This window comes from Sinohyriopsis cumingii, chromosome 9 (genome assembly GCF_028554795.1).
Source record: "Sinohyriopsis cumingii isolate HCF-2022 chromosome 9, ASM2855479v2, whole genome shotgun sequence".
NCBI lineage: Eukaryota > Metazoa > Mollusca > Bivalvia > Unionida > Unionidae > Sinohyriopsis > Sinohyriopsis cumingii.
In genome coordinates this window covers 83,686,592-83,707,717 of record NC_142969.1, presented here as the reverse complement: position 1 = coordinate 83,707,717, position 21,126 = coordinate 83,686,592, and the positions used below count along the sequence as shown (strand labels likewise).

General features: G+C 34.9%; 1 protein-coding gene across 1 annotated transcript in view; it reads right to left on the bottom strand.

The window, feature by feature from the left end:
- Window positions 1-21,126, bottom strand: part of LOC149792145 (uncharacterized) — a 41,194-nt gene that overhangs the window by 3,827 nt on the left and 16,241 nt on the right. Inside the window, exons 4-7 of the mRNA XM_089969351.1 lie at window positions 20,553-20,738; window positions 16,396-16,485; window positions 7,212-7,304; window positions 880-1,026 (exon numbers count right to left, since the gene is read on the bottom strand). Of these exons, the coding sequence (XP_089825477.1) occupies window positions 880-1,026; window positions 7,212-7,304; window positions 16,396-16,485; window positions 20,553-20,738 (516 nt within the window). The remainder of the gene's footprint in view (window positions 1-879; window positions 1,027-7,211; window positions 7,305-16,395; window positions 16,486-20,552; window positions 20,739-21,126) is intronic.

Sequence of the window (21,126 nt, the reverse complement as noted above, 5' to 3'; positions counted from 1 at the left end):
AGAATATTACTTAGTCATATTGTAATCATTGTCTTTTGACCTCATTGTAGTCTGTAAGATATATTAATTCAGTAAATTATGAAAATGATTTCTCGACCAAAAGCCACTAGTGCCAGTAAAACATAAAATATGATTTCTTTGAAACGTTTGATAGGCAAATATGTGACAAATGAAATTAATCTAATTTATTCATAAAATTCATGTTGATTTAATCTACTTGTATCATAAGAGGCATACACATTTACAAGTCCAAAAATACAGACATACAGAGACTATATTATTTGAAAAAAACTAAGAAACAATACATATGACATCTTTGTTGTTTGGCAACACTGATTTTCTTTTTTAGACGTTTTATGCATATATATGAAATATAAAAATATTGAGAACATATGCGCAATACACACACATACATATATCTATATAGGTGTTTGTGTAAATGTGTCTGTGTGTGTGTATTGTGCCAAATTTACACGTATGACTATGAAAGAATGCATTGGATTATAATCAATGTGTAAACAGGAATTAAATTAGAGTCTCGCAATTTATTCGTGCGAACCATACACTTTTTTACTTGATTTGATTTCTACTTTTGGATAGTGACGATTTAAGAATCACCCAAAGTTAAGTCTGTGGACAAGTATTTTAAAAACATAAATCTAAATATATGGGTTTTGACATCGTAAACCTATATCAGTAGTACAATTTGTAAAGTATCTGACGGCTCAAAAAAAACTTATTTATTGCTAAATAAAATTATAATTGATCGTTTCTTCTCATGGCTGTTTTGAAACGAATTCTTGTAGATCATGGAAATATAAACATCAGTGACTGATGTTACATGTTTATCAGCTGTTTTTCCAAATCATTAATGCTTACTAATCACACTCCCCTCTTCAACAGTTATATTTGTTGAATTCTTGACTCCGTGATGTAGAGTAGGTGTCATTAAAATGTTGCTGCTGGTAATCGTGTGGATTTGTGTCTGCTTTGTGGATTGACTGGATCTTATGCCGCTGTTTGTTTCTATAGTAAAAAAATTGAAAAATACATATATTATTTTAAATATTCTGAAGGGAAATATTTGTATTCAACTTCCCTTTTTATACCACTCCTCCTTATCTCAAAAAGGAAAATTTAAATGTTTCGATATTAAACTCAATTAATGTTAATCATGTTTTGACTATATGTGCATGCTACATTATAACAGAAAGTTAATAAATACACATTTTTGTTCATTACCTAATACAAGGTACAATAATGGAACCGTATAGTTATCATATTTTCCTACACCGACATACAATAACCACTTTACACGGAGGCACCCTCAAAGAAAATTAATAAAATAATTATTTCCCGTACTCTTCGATCACAAGATCTGGATGAAGGAAATCGGACCGTCCAGACGTATCTGTATACCTACGTATATGCGCTCGTATTGTCGCTCAACTTCAAGCTGAAGTCTTGGCCTAAATCCTTCCCAGCTGTTTTAAGAGCCCCAATCAACACCTTCCATATCTGCCCCAGACCATGAGAGTCTGTCTCCATGGAAAGTCACCCAGTAACTCTCATATCGATTATCACGTTCAAGAGAAAGTTGTGGTTGAGGAGTTCAAGTCCGAAGTACCGGGTGAGCAATCAAGTACTCCTTTACCCGTCAATTTCAAGCTCACCACACCCGATCTTTTGCGATTTCTTTGGTACATATAACTCCACCACCTGATTCTTCCTTTTTTTAAAAAAAAACAACTATAACATCTCTAAAAAGCGATGTCTCAGAATCGTCACCTTTCAATTTCATCTTCCAGCCAATTGTTTTGTGCCATGCATGACTTCAGTCGCAAGACAACTCCACAAGTGCATGCCTTGTCTTAGAGGTCGGTCTCAAAGACGTTTTACAATCGTAAAGCGCAACCATTCAGTCCTCATCAAACCAAACTCTTTTTTGACTAGCACTAAATTGCCTTGTACCAACTGGCAGATCCCATAATCAAAAAGGTAACAAACATGATGTCAGAGAAAGTAGACGCACGAGAAGTTTTCAAACGTCGTAGGCTCAATTCCTAGTAAGATTGTAGCGTCCATGTTGACCCATTCGCCAACTGCCCAAAGGGAAAAACTCAAAACATGGGCTAAAGAGACGATGTTTTCACCGGAAATGACAAAAGAAAGCAAGAAAATGTTATCCATTTGCCGCCACCACTACCCGCGGATCATACTGCTTTGGCACATTGGACGGGTCAGTCAGTTTAATAGCCCAAAGAAACCAAGATTAGCATCAGTGGACAACGCGAGACTTCTTAAAGAGAGTCCTGATGCACAATCTTTTTTAAGTTGCAAATGCTAAAAATCTGCCTATCCTGACGGTAGTCGGGGTGTTCAAAACTCATCGTTTCCGAATTTTCCCCGGTCCTCCCTTTCACTTCAAACACTAGCGTCGAGTAAATGCGAGCCTTGAACTAATGCTGAAATAAGACAGTCGTCACCCTTCTCGATGGCAAAACCAAGCTTTCCAAATGAATTGAAGAAAATAGACATCCATTTTTTCACCACGGGGAATCTCAGAACCAAAGCCAGCATCGTGGTACGTTTCCAAATCACTTTAAAAAACCGCACGTGAAACATTTTATCTATCAACACACTTTCAAATACACCGACGTCTTATCGCTATTATTCAAAGCTTACAGTTAATCTCACCTTCAAAGCTTCGAATGCAGCCCTGAATATGTTACCTCCGACAAAGTTACTGTGTTTGAGTAACTGTTTGGAACATCACCTACCGTTCGTCAAGAAACGGAGTCTCTTAATAACGGGAGTTTGGGTGTGCATTTGAATAACCAAACACGCATTCGGCTAAAGTTATAAACCTCATTTGACCACTGAATTTGTTCGTGTTACTGGACGAGTGCATGGCCGTCATCCTCCCATCTATAAATTGGAAGATATGAACAACGAAGTGTTAAATGTCATTTCCAGTTGACTGAGTTACAACGAGTGACAAGAAAAGTTGACATGTATTGATCGAAGAACCAGTAAAGTAAGAAATAGCCGAGTGGAGGAAGTAAATGTGCCTCGGAAACGACGTCCCCGAGGTTAGATTCTTGGATCGACCCGTCGCAAGTTATAGATCATAAAACGAAGTGACCATCATGCCGATCAACACAGCAGCAGCAGCGGATGCTGTCATAATTCTTCTCCTCAAGATATATAACAGCCACCCATGTCGGTTTGGTCCCGATATCCTGTGACTAAAACGCCAATCGTATTTTGCTGATATATATATATTTGTGGTGTATTGTGTCATCTAAGCCGAATCACCACTTTGAGTTTGCTGCATGGAGACAAACAATGTTACTCAACAGTTGCTTCGTTACCTTCTACACCATACTTCCATTAAATATTCCTGAAATAACGGGAGCCTTGCGACCAACGCCAGTCACCCACACTAGAGCAGTAACAACTCATTCGTTTGACCTCAATTAATTTCTTAGAAAGTTGAACAATCGAGTTATTAAGAACCAACGTTTCTTATCTTTCCCCATTGTCAGTTACATCGATGTGTTCTCCGACAACGCTTTGTGCCGTTTCACGGTCAGATTAACTCAGGCCATCCAACTGGATCACAAAGAGCATTGAAAAGTAGCTTTTATAGAAATCCCACATAAATCCAAAGGCGAAAATCAAAACACTTTAATGGTCGACTGTTATGTATATTTGATTTAATTTATATTTGATTTCATTTAATTGTTTGTTTGTTAGTTTTAAAAGTTTGTATTTATTACATGCTTTTGGAATGTAATTTTGTTTACTGGATTCGACATTTTCCAGAAATTCAATTTCCAGAAATTCAGTTCAGTTTGACCTGAATGTGTTTCGTAATAATATCAATTTTTTTCTAATCCTGACCTAGTTCCTGACCTTGATTCAGAAATCATTGAGTTGAAGTAAACAACTTCCTTTTAATTCTTTCTCAGAGTAAAGTCATTGGTTTGAATCAAGGCCATACTGGGAGTACATGATGTTAGGCATGTATAAAGCTTATATGTTGTTCTAGAAACATGATTATGTGACCCTCATATGGGAGAAATATTAATTCTTCTCCCAGTAAATATTTAAATTCTTGGACAAAACATTTATTAAAATTTTATTCGGAATTCAAAATTGGAATATAATTTAAAGTGTTTTAGCAAGGAACTGTTGACACATCGACAACACTGATTATTGCATAAGTGATCGTCCTCAATCATGGATTTGCATCAGGACTCCAACTCGGATTCATTTAGAACATTTTATTTCTAATTCTTGGATTATTCTTGGACCATTTTATAATTGAGTGTATTGTTTTAGAGGTCAGCATTTGTTCCATTTTTGACAAACAGTTTAGCAGAGCCCTGGTCAGACATTGCAAACGTATCAAGATCGAGTACCATTAAATTTCCCACCGTCTGGTCATGTATTTTTCGAATGAGAAAACTTTGTTTATTGATTTTTGTCTTGAATTCTATTTGGAATAACCATTAAGGATTTCAAGACCGCCATCAAATGCAACAATGAATGACATTTGAAAGTACATCAAATGCCCTGTCTAACTGAGCGAATGAATGAGTTTGAATGAATATGATGTTTGTGTACATCGATGTAGTGGATTATAACACAGTGGGAAACATGCATGCATCCTAACTTAGAGTGATTCCTTTCAAAGTGGAGTCGGCCATGTCTGCTACGATGAGGGTTGAAACGCATTTCACTATAAGTTTTTATCCTCATTATTTGCCTGTCAATACACAGTGTCATTATTAGTATCGAAAATGATCTGGGACAGAATATTGTATTCTCGAAAGGAAAAGCCTCGGTGGAACTACATTTTTGAAAACGATTAATATTTTGTAAGTTCTTTATCCTGTGTACTAAGAAGTCGCTCGTAAACGAATACATGGTTAAAGACATTTGTTTAAATCAACGTTTGGTGACCCAGTCTTAAACTGATGGTGACTCGAGGATTGCATTCTTTGCAAGATGAAAATTTTGACGCAAGGAAAAGATTTTCTCCAAAATGTCATCATCGCGAAATAAAATCTGAAGAATGCCTTCTTGAGGGCAAGCCAAAATATGTTGCTTCAAACAGTAAAAGATTGAAATATTGATTTACTATTATCTGTGAAACAAGAAAACATGGATACATGGGAGCTTCATTACTTCCGAAACACATTGCGTTCACAACTTCATGTAATCATGTCTTCTGTGCTAAAAATTAATTTCCTCATCAAAATCTAAAACATTTATGCATATGACATCAAACATAAATTCATTTCTTTGTCGTCTACTTTCCAAGCGATCACATTGTGGAGTAATTCGATTTGTATTGATCACCGCTTTTGGGAAACGTTAACATCGACTATATGAGAAGAAATGCAAGATCGATTCGATTCACTAATGTGAAATTACAGTGAACATACTGCATAGGGTGAGACAATAGTATATGTATTTCCTTTATCAGCGAAGTCTTGGATATCCTTAGAACATTTAGTGAATTGTTTTGATAATGAATAATCTAGAAACGATGATGAAGTAAAAAAAAAATAAATGGTTATATGACCGCTATAACTATATTTCGTCCTTATCTAGGAAGCGTAATGTGCGTCGATGACACGATGACCGTGATCAGTAGAAGTCGAGTTTGAGACCACATCGTTGCCAACCTTGTAGATATGTTCATGATATTAAAATATGTTCACTTTCTGATGTGTATCAGAGATTTTTCTTGTTGCGAAAAATTATATATTTGGAATACAACTCTAATCCAATATGATATAAGAAAAGACAGTATGTCCACCATTCAGCAACGTGGAGTCGAAGCCAGCGAGCACGTCGCGATGGACACAATGCTGAAAAACAGAGCGTGGAGCCATCATGGCAGAAAAGTATGAACCGGGGTAAAGACAAAGAAATTAACTTTTAATCCGCGATGAGAAAAAGGAAGTGGTGGATCAAAATATCCTCGGTCTGGGGGGGTGACGTTTTGGTTAGAAGGAACATGAATAGAAAGCGTGAAGATAGGAGGAAAGTAACGCTGTTGAGATATACTGATCACTTAACTACGTCGCTCCTAGGTTTCTACGAAGTATAAAGAGACTCACTGAACATATACCAGACCAAAACATCCATTGCAACCCAGATCAAACCTCCGTTTGCGTCACTTCATATTATGCAATCTTGACACTGTCTATATTTCCAGTGATTGCATTTCTTTTTCTTTATTCAAGAAACACTTTGAAGTATATCTTTTGAAGATCTGTTGATGTGAATGAAAATTTAAGCGCGTTTACCACCCCCACCTTTGTTTAGAATTAGTATGTATAGCTATTGAAAAAAAACTGGATTGGGTTGTGAGAAGGATCCATGCGTCATGCGAAGTTAATAACGTCTACATAACGTTTGCATAAGTTTAAATGTAATTTCTGGAATAGTTGTTGTTAACACGTGTTAATGTTTAAATATAAGCATTGATCATGCAAATACATTGTAATATCAAATTAAAAATAATTGTATGTATATTTAGAAAAGATCAAGGAATGTTAGACAATGGAATCCGATGAATAATTATTCTTAACAAAACACAAGAAACAATTGTCGGACATACAACTATGACAACAAATGAAACATTTTTTTCTATTTCAAACAGTGCAGCATGCAGCAGATTATTTCACGCAAACATCACAATGAAAACTTCAATAATATTATGCTTAATTGAACAGTGTTCTTACATTAGAAATTAAGTCGTATTTTTTTTTTGCCTTTACGAATCGCTAGCGTCTGGTGGAAAATAGGAAATGTTCCATGCTACCATTTTGAACGGTAAACCATTTGTGTGACAGTTATATGAGATTCGACATATATACCTGGATAACTACATACACACGTACGTACGTACGCCCATGCATGCATGCATGCATACATACATATATACATACATACATACATACATACATACATACATACATACATACATACATACATACATACATACATACATACATACATACATACATACATACATACATACATACATACATACATTCATACATACATACATACATACATCATACATGCATGCATACATACAAAAATACATATATACATACATACATACATACATAATAGAGAATTCTTCAATGACACAAACCATTCCTAACATTATTTCGTAAACTTACTTGTCACAGTGGTAATCATTTTTGTGGTTTTGGTGTGAAAAAATCGCAAGCTTTGTTGAAGAGTGGAGGTTGTGCTGATGTCAGACCTTGAATCTATAGCAATATATAAAAATAATACAAAAATTCTATACAAAGATTTCTTTATTAGATACGTATGCAACCGTTGCTAAATTAATGTAATATAAACATCATACCTTATGAAAAGTAATTTTAAATATACGTTTATTAACACCCCATTCTATCTGACGTATAAATACTGCTTCACAAACTAAATTTACCATATTATCCCACTTAAATCAGCGATCCTGTTAGGTAACCGTGTTAGTAAAGATCATATTTTTAGAACATATGTTATTTCTTAAATATGATATACTCTATTTGGGCATAAGTTCTAACAACTTAAAGTAACCCACTCCTTATATAATGCAAGTATTACAAAATACTCAACATGATAACAGTGATTAATAATAAAAAGGATAAGTGCGAGAGACAGAGAGAGAGCTCAATGACAGTAATCTTGATTTGAGTAACCTCTTGTAATCATCCGGCATCAGCTATAGATTTGCATACATGGTTTAGAATTCTATATTTTACATTTGCATCACCTTTTTCCCAAAGCACTAAATCTAAACTAACAGTTGCATATGTACATGAAAATTTTACCTTTATAACATGACTTGTGTTTATTCATACATTTCCAGGTGCGTCAATATGTCCATTGAAAACAAGCAAAACAAAAGACGTCAGTTGCAGATCCTGAAAAAGCTATCATTCACATTCGAATAATGAATAGAAACAAGTTTTTTGATTCCTATAGAGTTAGTGTATTGCTTTTCATTTTGTTCTCGCTGATGTTGTTTTATTTGGGGGGGGGATTTTTTAATAATAAACGGCATTCGTTCCACACATAGGAACGAAACATATATTGATTACATTTATAAACAGACATTATAATGTAATTGTTATAGGGTACACCCGGTGTACTACTATGGTCTTTTCATTATATATATGCAGAACCTCCTTGGGGTCAGTGGTAAATTTTATGTTGAAATTATCCATTGGTTAACAAGCGGAGCTCGAGGCATATGTGGTCATATGAGAAGTCGTACGTTAAGTGGTCAATAAGTCTAACATGAGACGGTATTATGTGGTTAATAACATTAATAGAGTCAAATGTGTATAGTCATAAGTGCTTTTGCGGTCGAAAGTGTACATGGATTTAAATGATTTTATGGTCATATGTTAATGGTTATGTTAAAATTTGTATATACAATCCAACATACACCATATAATGATTAACCAGCTTGTTGATTACGACATTAACACACACAAACATTTTATTATCTTTCTAATCAGAAACTCCTAAAATATACCACCTAATTTCCTTTATATACTATCCAGGCGCATGCACAAAGTTCTTCGATATAAACAAAATACCATCCAACAATTGAAGGTTGGGGGCGCTGATACACATACCTTTACACAAAGATACAAATATATATCGCACAGAAGAGAGAAGTCCATTCTCATACAAGATATGAAACATAATTATTTTTGGCAAATTGCTCGAGTTACCAACGCTGCAACGACTACAGGAAAAAATACGTAAACCTGATTAATATTATCATCATCATCATCCCCATTCTTATTGTTCTGAACGCGATTGACGGCAGATTAGATCGTCAAAGTTGGGAGGACTGTGGTCACCCCTTTAAGATGTGGATTAATAGACCCGGCAATGTAGGCGACATCGAAGTTTTCAAACGTTTATTCAAACACAAACTACTCTTGCTTGATCGTCCAAACCAATTAAATATATATATTACAAAGAGTGTCAATCGGTTTTCACATTACTCAAACAATACCAAGGAAAATCCAAATCAATTTGATAAATGTATCTCGTGTTTGACTTCAATCAAATCTTATCATATTAGATGACATATAAGGGATGACAAAATATAAGCTAAACTTTGGTTTACACGAAAAGGATATCATCGTAAAGCTAATATAGTTTATATCACACAAACTAGATTTAAACAAGTAAACCTCATCAAACCATTAGTCTTTTTACCCATATGTGGTTTAGTTTACGAATTTCAAAGATAAATCTCATTTGCAATTGTTAGCCAATCAGGAAGGAAAACCTGTGTTGACTTATTCTTCCGTCGATGCGCTCACATACTGATGTATAGCTGTAAAACTATCACTTCCGTTTATTTGAGATTCCGTATCAATCTGTTCAGCAAAAATGAGATTCTGACATTTCCAGACCTCCTGTAGCATTATCCTAAAGGAAGAAAACTATATAAACATCCAGCAAATATTGTTCGACATGACTTCCTTTCAATATCATCCTCAACAGCTGAGAATCAAAGGCCTTTTGGAAAAGCATAAAGAAGCGTTTTCGTAACTTGTAGATCCGAGATTAGAGCCTCAGTCCACGAAAACCAAAACATGTTCAATGCTGGTGTAAATGATTCTTTATGACGTGTCATTTGTTCCTTTTATAGCGGAATAATAAAACCAAAGCTAGAACAAAGCAAGATATCAAATATCCCACAAGGAAAATAATGAAGAGAGTCGGTGGTGCAGGAACGACGCACAATAAAAAGGAAGGGCAGATAAAGAAAGTCCCAAGAGAAAAATATCCTGCTGGAAAGATGTACTACTGTTGCGATGCGCGCTTACTCCAGAAAACAGGTCCAATATGTGACGATGTATCATAAAAACACATCTTCTTCTCCGTTCACGATGACGTTTGCCAAATTTGATTTGACACCTATGTGTCTTCCTTTGATGATACAATAACAACCTATTTCAAACTAAACTTCTCTTTCTGCAGAGGTGACAACGTTTATTTGTTTAGCGGCTGTGGCGTACACTCAGACACACGTACAAGAACAGCGGTGTTACAAAGCCTACTATATTTATATCAACAATAACTGTAACACTTTAGTAAGTTGAAAACATCTGATTGTTCATCTGACAAAGATGATCGGACATGAGTACAATCGGTGAAGAACAATTCCAGTGTGAAAAGGAATCGTGGGATTGATTCAGTTTAGTGACTTGTTACTAAACAAAATATATATCCAACACGGCCACATCACCATAAACTTCCAAATACAATATCCTACTCCAGAAAGGGACAATAAACGAACTCCTTCCTCTTTTGGCTAAACATTGATATTGTAACAAGTTAACCGGGTGGGATTTCGGATTGATGGTGATACATTACAATGTTCAATGACTAACGACTTGAATATAATATAATTATGATTAATGTGTGCGTATAATATCCAAATATTGGATTAATTAACATAATCCGCACGAACATAATAATGGAAATACAAATAAATGATCTTATACAGTACATGGACAATGAATAAATGATTCACAGTGATTTCACAACGAAAGATTGATGTGACTTACTCATATAGTAACACTGAGGTATTTCACTCATATAGTAAAAATGTATTCACTCAAATAGTGAAAATGTGAAAATGATGAAAACAAAGGGCGAAATGTACAAATTATCTATACAGTCCCAACAACACACTGGGTATTACAAACACTAATGCTTAGCCCCCGGCTAAAAAAGTACATGAATGGAGTTATACACTCCGTCACCAGCAAATGTGGCTACCAGTCACACTTGTCAATCAAGCAGTCAATATTCCAGGTTGGTCAATCAAGCAATCAGCACCCACCACTCTCGGTCAGCAACACCCGATTACTACTCGAAAAGTAACAATTTAATCAGCTCTACGGCTGCTCTAGTTCAGCTTCACAGCTGTTACGGTCAATTCATATGGTTAGCTTTAAAGCTTGTACCACGAAGACTCCGATCACTCCGATAATTTTGATCACTCTGATCATGCTAGTCACTCTGGTCAGTCCGACCACTTCAACCACTCCGATCACTCTGCTCAACTGAAAATACATATAACACCGTGCACAATGCATGACACGGTCATACACGATAACACGTCATATATGGTTATATATGGAAAGTTACACAGATAACATTATGGACACAATAATTACAAAACAATGCACAAGTTCAGAAGTGAACCAACCGTGCCCGACAAGAATCCAACAGTACTAAACGTTTCTTAAAAAAGCAACTTTATATAGTGCTAATATGAATGTCTTGCTAAGTCAAAAACAATAAACGAAAATATTTGAATGATACTACATAAGCCAAAGCTACATAGAAACTATACAAAAATAAACGTGGTAGTACAATAGTCCTAAAAGACGTTCCATAACGTATATATTTTGTCTTAAGCCGAGGCATTCATACACATACGATGCCGCAATATATGTCTGTGCGCTGGAAGTATTCGGTTTTTCATATAGAAAGCACTTCGCACGTGTGGCATAGGATGAACTGAACTCCCTATTTCGAAAGCTTTGTACAATATACATCAATCACACTCGGGTATCGTTGCACACAAGAAAACGAAACCCTAGTACATGTATTTTATAAATAAAAGGATTTATACAATTATGTGACAGATCTGTTTTGTTCGTACTGACTAGATTGAATCATTCATTGTCAAAAGACATTACTCAGCAAGTGCCCATAGAAATCATTGATACAATAGAGTGTGTATTTTTTATGTTTAAAGAGAACGGTACATTTGTTTAATATCCAGATTAAACGATTAGGAAAACATCGTAACTTCCTTTACCAAAATGAAGAAAATTAAAATAACCAACAGTCGAAAGAAACAAATTATGGTTAAACAAGAAGAATGTCAAAGCCGTCTGATAGGACTGTCGTTGAAAGTGGCTTCCCCTTAGATAGGATTGAATGCTGAACCACTTGTTGGAGAAGGCATGAGATAAGGAGACGGAGAAAACTCTAAGGAAAGACAACACAAATGTATATTTGTGCAGACACATTCATCCATACAATCGATAGCTGGAACCTAATTGTGGAACAAACAACGGATACCGCACTAACCTCGGAATCCTAATGACATTGAGATATCACAGTTAAAACAAGTGTTACAATCGTCAATGGATCAAGCCAATTTGTCACAAACAAAAATATTTCAACAATAGGGTCAACTATAGCAACGTATTTTACTATTTTACCAAAACTCTTTTAACGATACAGCTAAACCTATTCTTAGGGATTTCATGTCGATAATAAATGCAAAACAAACGCCACCAAGACAGACACAACTACAGTGATGGCAAAAGACAAACAAAACGTGTTTCAAACATCGGCTGCTTCAATACTTAGTAAACTTGCATCTTCAACAGAAAAAGCAAACATATAATGTAAGTGTAAACTATATCAATAATAAAATCGTCTCTCAAATACGACAATAATTTAAGAGCAGGTTTAAACAGTGAGTAGCGAACGCACCATATTTCATCCCATCATCACGACAAGTTTAGATAGCACTTACTAAAATCTTGAACATACACAGGTTAAGGAGTTAAAAAGTGGTATCGAGTGCTAATCCCAAACTTGAAAGTGTATGTCTGCCAGATCGTGCTAGCGGTTGGACGAATCATTGAAGTACACGTTACTGTTACGGCTCTATAGCCTTAAACAAAGTAACAGAAAGTATCGAAACTATCAAGTTTAATAAAATAAACAAATAATATATTTGTCTATATTACAAAGTGAACATGTACACGAAATGTACACTATAGTTAATTATATCTCAAATATGCATCAATGTCCTGTTCTAAACGTATGGAATGTCTGATTGAATTATAGTAGTCTTGAACATCTCAGAATGATATAATTCAGAACGCCTTTGAATGAGTGCTCAAATGATCCCAAATTAGTGTTTTAGTGCAACAAGTGATTGAGCACTTTGTAATTACAACGAATAAGCTCAATCAATAATTCCTATCAAATTATGCTGAAAACAACAACAAAGACTCTGGTCATAGATTCCTAGCGACATATATGAAATAGAAATAAAGACCTTGCTTATAAAGACCCTTTATATACACGTTGTCACATGTCCTTTGACACAGCAGAAAGTTCTAATGTAAAAAAATATAATTTGCAGACAAGGTCAGACCTTGAACGTAACGTTTATTAAGCATGCTTTGTGCAAGCGACACTTATATTAATATATACTATATAATCATGAACATATAACATAAACTTAGACAAACCCATTGGGCGAAATATTTACAAAGTCAAAACAAAGTGGCTGGCATCAATCATCAAGGGCAGGATGATTTAGCTGATGTGTCCTCTTTAACAGCGTACAATTATGGAAAACAAATATTCGTATTGTTTATTCAAAGTCTTTTAAAAATTAGCTTGGTAGTTCATTTGACTTCTAAAACAAGTTCAGAGTTAGTGCGCGCTTTAAACTGGATTTGAAACAAAGTGGCTGTCAATCTCTCCGATGAGGAGCAGAGAAAGGAATGAATTTCTGAACAACGATTTTCAAAAATAATCGAAAGTAAGACACATTCATTATGGCACCAGTCAAAATTCTGAAACTAAAGCCAGTGTTCCAACGTCACTTGAAAAATTAAATCAATCCTGACAATCCAGTAACTGATATACACTTTATGAAGCGACCCCTGAAAAGAAAATGACAGTGTTTCACCGATTGCTTGGAATGTCAACGGTATCCATAAAGCAAGACATCGTGTTAAAGACTTGAGATTGGAATTGCATTAGGCAAACCAGAAGCTCATATTACAAAGTTTCTTTACCTACCTAGACAACCGAATTGCTTTTGTAAAAGGACCATCATCTTGGCTATAAATTAAAACACTTGAATAGGGAAGTGTTAAATGGAACATTTTACTGTCTGAGATATAACTAGTGAACAGAAAAAGGACGATGTGAACTATATCTGAAGATTCTTTATCGAAAAAAGTAAAGTACTGGAAACATCCACTTCAACAAGAGAATGTAAGTTGGAAAGGATATTCACATCGGTTTCATTATTGGATTGCCACTTCACAAGTCCCTGACTTAAGTGAATAAGTGGCAATCAAACACAACATCTATCCTGTCCCTCAGTTTCATAGTTCCTGTCTTCGAAAACAATCTCTGGATGTGCTGTGGAGAACGTGTTCCTAAAATTCAAATCATCATTTTCTACCGAAGCTTTGTCTTATTTTCTTGTATGCGCATCTATGCAACAAGAAACAAACAATTAAGGACACTTTTACTTAGCAGTTTTCCCCATCAAAAACATAGAGGTTCAAGTTAAAACCATTAACGGCAGTCATCAAACAGAAACTCAAAATGTAGTCCGCTACTTTACCAACGATCAAAGCAGGGAATATTTTGATTCCTGTGAACTGAGAGATTTGGAAGACAATTTTGTAAACGTCAAGTGAAAACGTTGAAGTGTCACTCCTGGCAAAGCTAAAAATGACAAAAGAAAATTATCCACGTTATCGGTGAAATATTACCTTACAATGACGTGATTCCTCATGTTTACATTCGATTCAGGCAACGTTATCATTGTGCTGACAGTTGCATATGCTGCTTAACCGATTGTATAGCTGTACGCAGTCAATAGTCTGTCTTACAATACGCACCATATGTCATTCAGTCTGCATAAGTTTGTGTATTCTTATAGAACTTCGTTTCTTTGGATGGATACTGCATGACCTTTTGAGTGCAGTATATTTATTCGACAAAACGAGTTTATAATTTCTGAAATGCAACAAAGTTTTTATTATATATTCATTTTCTTATTCTACCAAAAGTTTAATTGTATGAAAAAAATACACTTATGTAAAAATAGTAATTGAATTTATGATGTGTTCCTAACTAAATACACAAGCGCAGATTCATCAGTACACAATAATACTTATAATGCGCATATACCTACGCCCAGCGACATTTGAACTTAGTTACACGCTCGACATCACTTTTGAAAGAAATTGTTTTGGTATACCTAAATTATACATATATTGTCATATGGTGAATTAATGCACTTTGCAACAACTTTTCCATTTAGTCAGGATTAAAAGGACTTTGGTATTTTTGTCGATTAGACTAAATTGCATGATCATTAACTGGATGTATTTGTCTCACTTCTTCATGAAGTACATCTGATTTCAGCAGCGAGAGAGGCGTCTGGACTCGTCTGCATGTGTGTTTCTGCTCTTTCATGGAATGCTTGGAACCATAATGTGGAAAGGTATGAACTCTCTCAATTGTAATTATCAAATAGACACTTTGGAAAAATTATTTCATTTTAAATACAGTAAAGAAGATGTTATTGCACTTGGAATATAGTCAAAATTACAGTACAATTTTGAAATGTGTAATCAAGCTTTAGAACCCATGATATAGTTCATGTCGTTCTCATTTGCAGAACTAAGAAAGTACATTTTTGGCAAATTCAGGATGTAAAACTATAAATATATGTTTTGCCATTCTTATTACCGGCTAAAGAAGACACGTTTATACCTTGTCAATTACATGCTCTTTCTAGGAGATCCCAGCAATGTTATGACATTTTACGGCTATTATTGCTAGTTTAAATCCGAAACATTGTAACAAGAAAGCTAACGCGGAATATTGCAAAGGCGCTGTTATGTGGTAGTCCACGAAGCAGCTGATTTAGTTAATGAAGGAACAAATTGAATTAGCCCAAACTTAAAGCTGCAACTACATGAGTTTACACATTTCTAACACACTATACTACTATTGGGCACATGTGTTGGGCATTCCATGCAGCATAAATGTGTTGAATATTGTAAACATGTGTACAATAATGTAGGTTTACACATGATGCAGAATAACAGGTCATGTGAGTTCAGTCATTGACAATTTCTATGCGGAAAACATTTATAAACAAGTTAATACGTGAACCCTGCTTTTTGTTGTTTCGGGTTAATTTAAAGGATATATTGATGACAGTTTCTCATTCAATACATAACTGCAACTAGAGGTTAAATAGTCTTGACACATGTTAGGGTGAGAAAAAGAAGAAGGAAAAATGAATAGACATAAATGTGAAAAGATAGGTCTGAATAATATACATTACGCATAATGTACATACTAACTGAAAATAATATGTGATATTAAAGGGGTATCGACAATGTGGTCAAATTAATTTTCTCTCACTGATGTAATTGAATATCTCATGATGAAATATATTATAAAATGGTAATTGCCATATAATGGCAAGGTGCTAAGAATATTTTTTAATAAAATACTTACAAGGTATACATAAGGTCGTCGCATTAGATGGACATTGCTCACTCATGAACTTTGCATTACAAAAGCATAAAGGCATATCATCACTCTTAGCTGAAATATAGCAAAACAATTTGAACGATAACTATATGCGTAGCATACATGATATAAAATATTACCCGTTTTGGAAATCACATCATCCTAGAATGTGCAGAATAATCAAATTAGCAAATATCTAAATATTTCCTAAGATAGAAAGGACTTGTTTGAAATCTCATAATTTCGAATGGGTGAATTATAAAGGCCACACATATCTTGCAGGGAGTTTCTTTTCCTTCTGGTCATGAATACATAGTTTATGTTGCTTGATCAACAAAAACCTCTTTAAAGACAATTGTAAACCCCACACGGATCTGTTTTCGCTAAGCTACAATCTTGATATGTTTTCAACTAACTTTCTAAAACTGGAGTTTTGACAACAATCTCTGCGTCTGTTACATACCCTTGACTAGCAAGCATTGGTAGGCAAAATTTATTACGCAATAATAATCATTTAAAGTCGAAACAGAAATAAAGAAAAATCGGAAATATATCGTCTATTATTATATTGGCCACTAGTCATGGTGCAGAAAGAGCGCTTGTCGACACAGCAGTACCGCGGGACGTTCAGCTGTGGTTCATACCGTCAATAGCTTCCATTGTCATAATGCCTATGAAGTTTATCGACATTGACAGTGAATTTCAAATCATTATAACTTATTCTTTGTATGAGAGCTAGAACGTGGACAACAATGCGCATGCATACGATGTGGCAGAGCTGAAAATGTGGGATTCGTGACTAGTGAGGAGGAGGCAACTGACGGCGATAATTCAAATAGTTATTAATCATAAGACATCCTACATTGCTTTGAGGGCGATTAGCTCGCTGACAGATGGCCTTTGTTAAAACCACAGTAACACCATCGCATCGACATTTTAACCGTTAATGAGACCCATTTGTCATTTCATAAGAGCACTTCGTTTGGTCGATACAGCGATGTCAAATAGAGACGCCGATGTCGTAACTGAACAAGGAAGCAGGCACCAGGATAAAACAAAAAACGAGTTTAGTTCATTTCCAGCTAGAAGCAAAGAGATTTTTAAGGTAGATACTTGTTATGGTTCACAGCGATTTCTTGACTATGAGACCCATTTTCAGCCCTACCCAATCATAAATAATTGGGACGAAATCGAAATGCGGTAGTTCACGGCGGCATGCCTAAGATAAGATGCATTCAATGTCATGATGTGTTTTCAAGTCCAGCCCGGTCAAGACGAGTTGGGAAGTTAAAAGCTTCGTTAGAAGCTCGCATCTCTTCTCGGAACCAAAACCAGTGCCACAAGGCATAACTGAAGACGTTTGTAACACAGAGATGAAACTGTTTTCATATTAAGGCAACCGTACCATGACTTGTTTCAATGGTATATCCTTGTTGCCCTGTAACTTTTCAGAACGAAGACCTGAAATACTTGCTAACTGGTAATATCATATTCGCAAATTGCCGTAAGCTATCATAATGGAGGATGAATAGGAGGCTTTATTGCGTGCTGACGTAAGCCCAATTCCTGTAAGTTTTGCGTTCTAGAGTAACGATGAGTCCAAAGAAGAGAATGCCAGGTGTACAGCCGTATTCAAGTAACAAAAGTGTCACAATTTTTCATTTGACAAAATTCGACCTTTAAGATCATGGAGCAGAAAAAAGTGGAATTAGACAATTACCTTCAAAGATATGACAGACATTCACCAAACACTGGTAATTTCGGTCGTAAGTGATACCGATGCAAAGATCTGAAGGCGTTCCCTTAGATAATTTATAAAGTGTCTACAAATGGGTATTTGGAACAAACATTCATGATTCCAGTAAACCCGCCCACTCGACGCAACATTTGGAAATGAGCATGCTGATTGATCTTTTCTCTTTATAACAGTAGTAGTAATAATAATGTAGCAAAGAAACTGGTAGTTATATTGACCTAACGCAAAGAGTAAATCTAATACAACGAAAACGAGTAATCCTACAACAACATGCTTGGACTGGCAAATTTGTCTTTGCCTCTGAAATATTTATATATGCCTTTTTTATTGACAAGATATGTAACTTTGAATATCACTAATATATGGGTTGTAATCAATCTTTTGCTTATTATATTATCTAGAAGTGATTTACCAAAATTAAATTATGTATTATTTTGTTAATACTTTAAAAAAGAATGATGTATGTTTGTTTACATTGCGTTCAGCGATTAAAGACGGGATTTTATTCTGCTGTATATTTAATAAATGTATTACTCTTTGATCAGAAAACCTGTTTTCTTCCCGTATACCATCGTAATATACCTCCTTTCTGTGCTATCATATTAAAGAGGTCCGCTTACGCGCAGATTCCTGATGAATGTAACAAAATTGGCGAAAATATTTTATAATATACACAATTTAAAAACCAAAACTTAAACATCTATTGTGTGGTCAGTTTACATTTATCTTGAATTTCAATAAAGAAAGATATGGCTGTTTGGGTGATGTTTATACTGATTTCTGTAACAGAAAATCTATTATGTGATCACAAAGATCAAGATTGACTAGAAACATGTACTTTTCTATCAAATTCATACATGAAAACGGACAATATAAGACCTCAATGAATGTTGATGATCTAGTACTTGTAGCAATGAACGAACAAACAGAAAACAAGAGGAATAATCATTCAATTAAATCTGATTTATCTGCATGAACGTTTCAATGCAAAGTGTATCTGCGTAATATACAAGTTTTAGCACTGTTTTGTTCTGCTGTTTTAGGAACAGGTACAAAATTATAATGGCCAACACGTTGTAGCATAAACACTAACCAAATGTAGTAGTAGTAATAATATAAATAATAATAATAATAATAATAATAATGATAATAATAATAATAATAATAATAATAATAATAATAATAATAATAAAATCATAACAATATCCAACGGACTGAATTAGGTGTATTTTATCATTTATACATTTACTCGTGCTATCAACAGCACAGGGTGTGTTATTTGAACTTGAAAATTTGATATGCAGTACTTAAAGTGGGAGCTTGTACAAACAAATTATACAATATTTTAAACATTATTAGTGGTGGTTATAATCACAAACAAAGGACTCTGTCCTATGGAATATGTTTAATTTTGTAACAAGAAAGCACATGACATTTTGATATATTATTGTTTCAGTGGCTTTTCTATAGAAAGGAATGAATGTCTTGTGTTTTCTATCTCGTCATTGTGCTTAGTCTAATTTCTTAAGTCTATCAATTTTCAATTTCATCAAAAATTAGTAGAATTAGACCTTTTTGGATATGATCCACCTATAATAACGACTTCACATCTGGAAGACATAGCTTTATGAGTTTACATAAAATATTAGCAATATCTGCAATTCATTGAAGGGCTAAATCAAAACCTTTAATGTTACTTAAGTTGTTAGTTATACTACCCAACAGGTTTTACATTATTCTCTAAATCATTCACTACAACTTTTATTTTCTTGAAACGAAAGGTTACAAAAAAGGTCACATTCAGTATTCAATAATCAGAAACTAGAATGAACTATTGTGTAGTTAGGTGTTTGTATGTAAGAGAAATTGCCCGATAACACTGGAAATTAAAGCGTTTGGTTATGGGATCTGCTGTTTCCGTGCTACAATAACAGTAAACCTGCAGTGGAAACTGCGCTGAATTTGTGTGAGGTTTGGTGTTTCCGAACTTGGCAAAACTACTAGAAAGCTTTGTAATAATAACTATTTCATGCGATGTCATGCAGTTTTTATATTACAAATACTATTGAAAAAACGTTTGTTATTAAAAGATTTTCTCAGTTTATCGTTAGTTTCCTGTCAAATTTAGTTAAATTGGTATCAAAGTGAAAACTTCAAGAACTGTAACTGCGTTGATTCTAAAACGAAATGAGAAATGTATGTTTTTAATCAGTTTTAGTCGATGTTTTTAATGGATTCTACCATGCTTACGAGGAGGATTAGCGTTCTGTATGGGCATGAAAATATTTCAATCCTAGACCTACCACTAGTTACCGATCACCAGAAGCTCAGTATAGCTTGGATATTATATTGACTAAGACATGTGCTACTTGCAAGAGAAACCTACCAGTCCTGGGAGAAAGGTTGATTATTCTTGTAGCATTTATCCACCAGAGTCCAGTATTTATTCTTCCAAGAAAAGTAGGGTTCGTTTCACTTGGGAGGAATAAACCATGGTCATGACATGCTTTAGATGCATCTGTCCATGGGAGATATCTAAGGGGTGGTTCATAAGCTGAGATTGTACTAACATCTGAAATAGATACGCATCGAAACTGAAATTCGTTAATGATATATGGCCGTATGGTTTGAATGCTTACTTACTTAATGTATCTGTAATGACCCTAATTAATGATTGTTGTTGTTGTTCTAGGGTTTAACGCCATTTGTGAGCACAAGATAAGCTAAACATGGCGGCCAGTATAACTGGTGGAGGAAGAACCCTGAAAACCCAGGGAAGAACCACCGACCCACTAGAAGCTACTGGCAAGCTTTCCCACTTACCCACGCTAGCAGAGCCTTGGACTCGAACCCACACAGACAGAGGTTAGATGGCAGTGATCCGGAACGGTGAGCGCTTTAGACCACTCGGCCTCTCGGGGCCCCCCTAATTAGTGAAAGTATGCCAATCATTGATAATT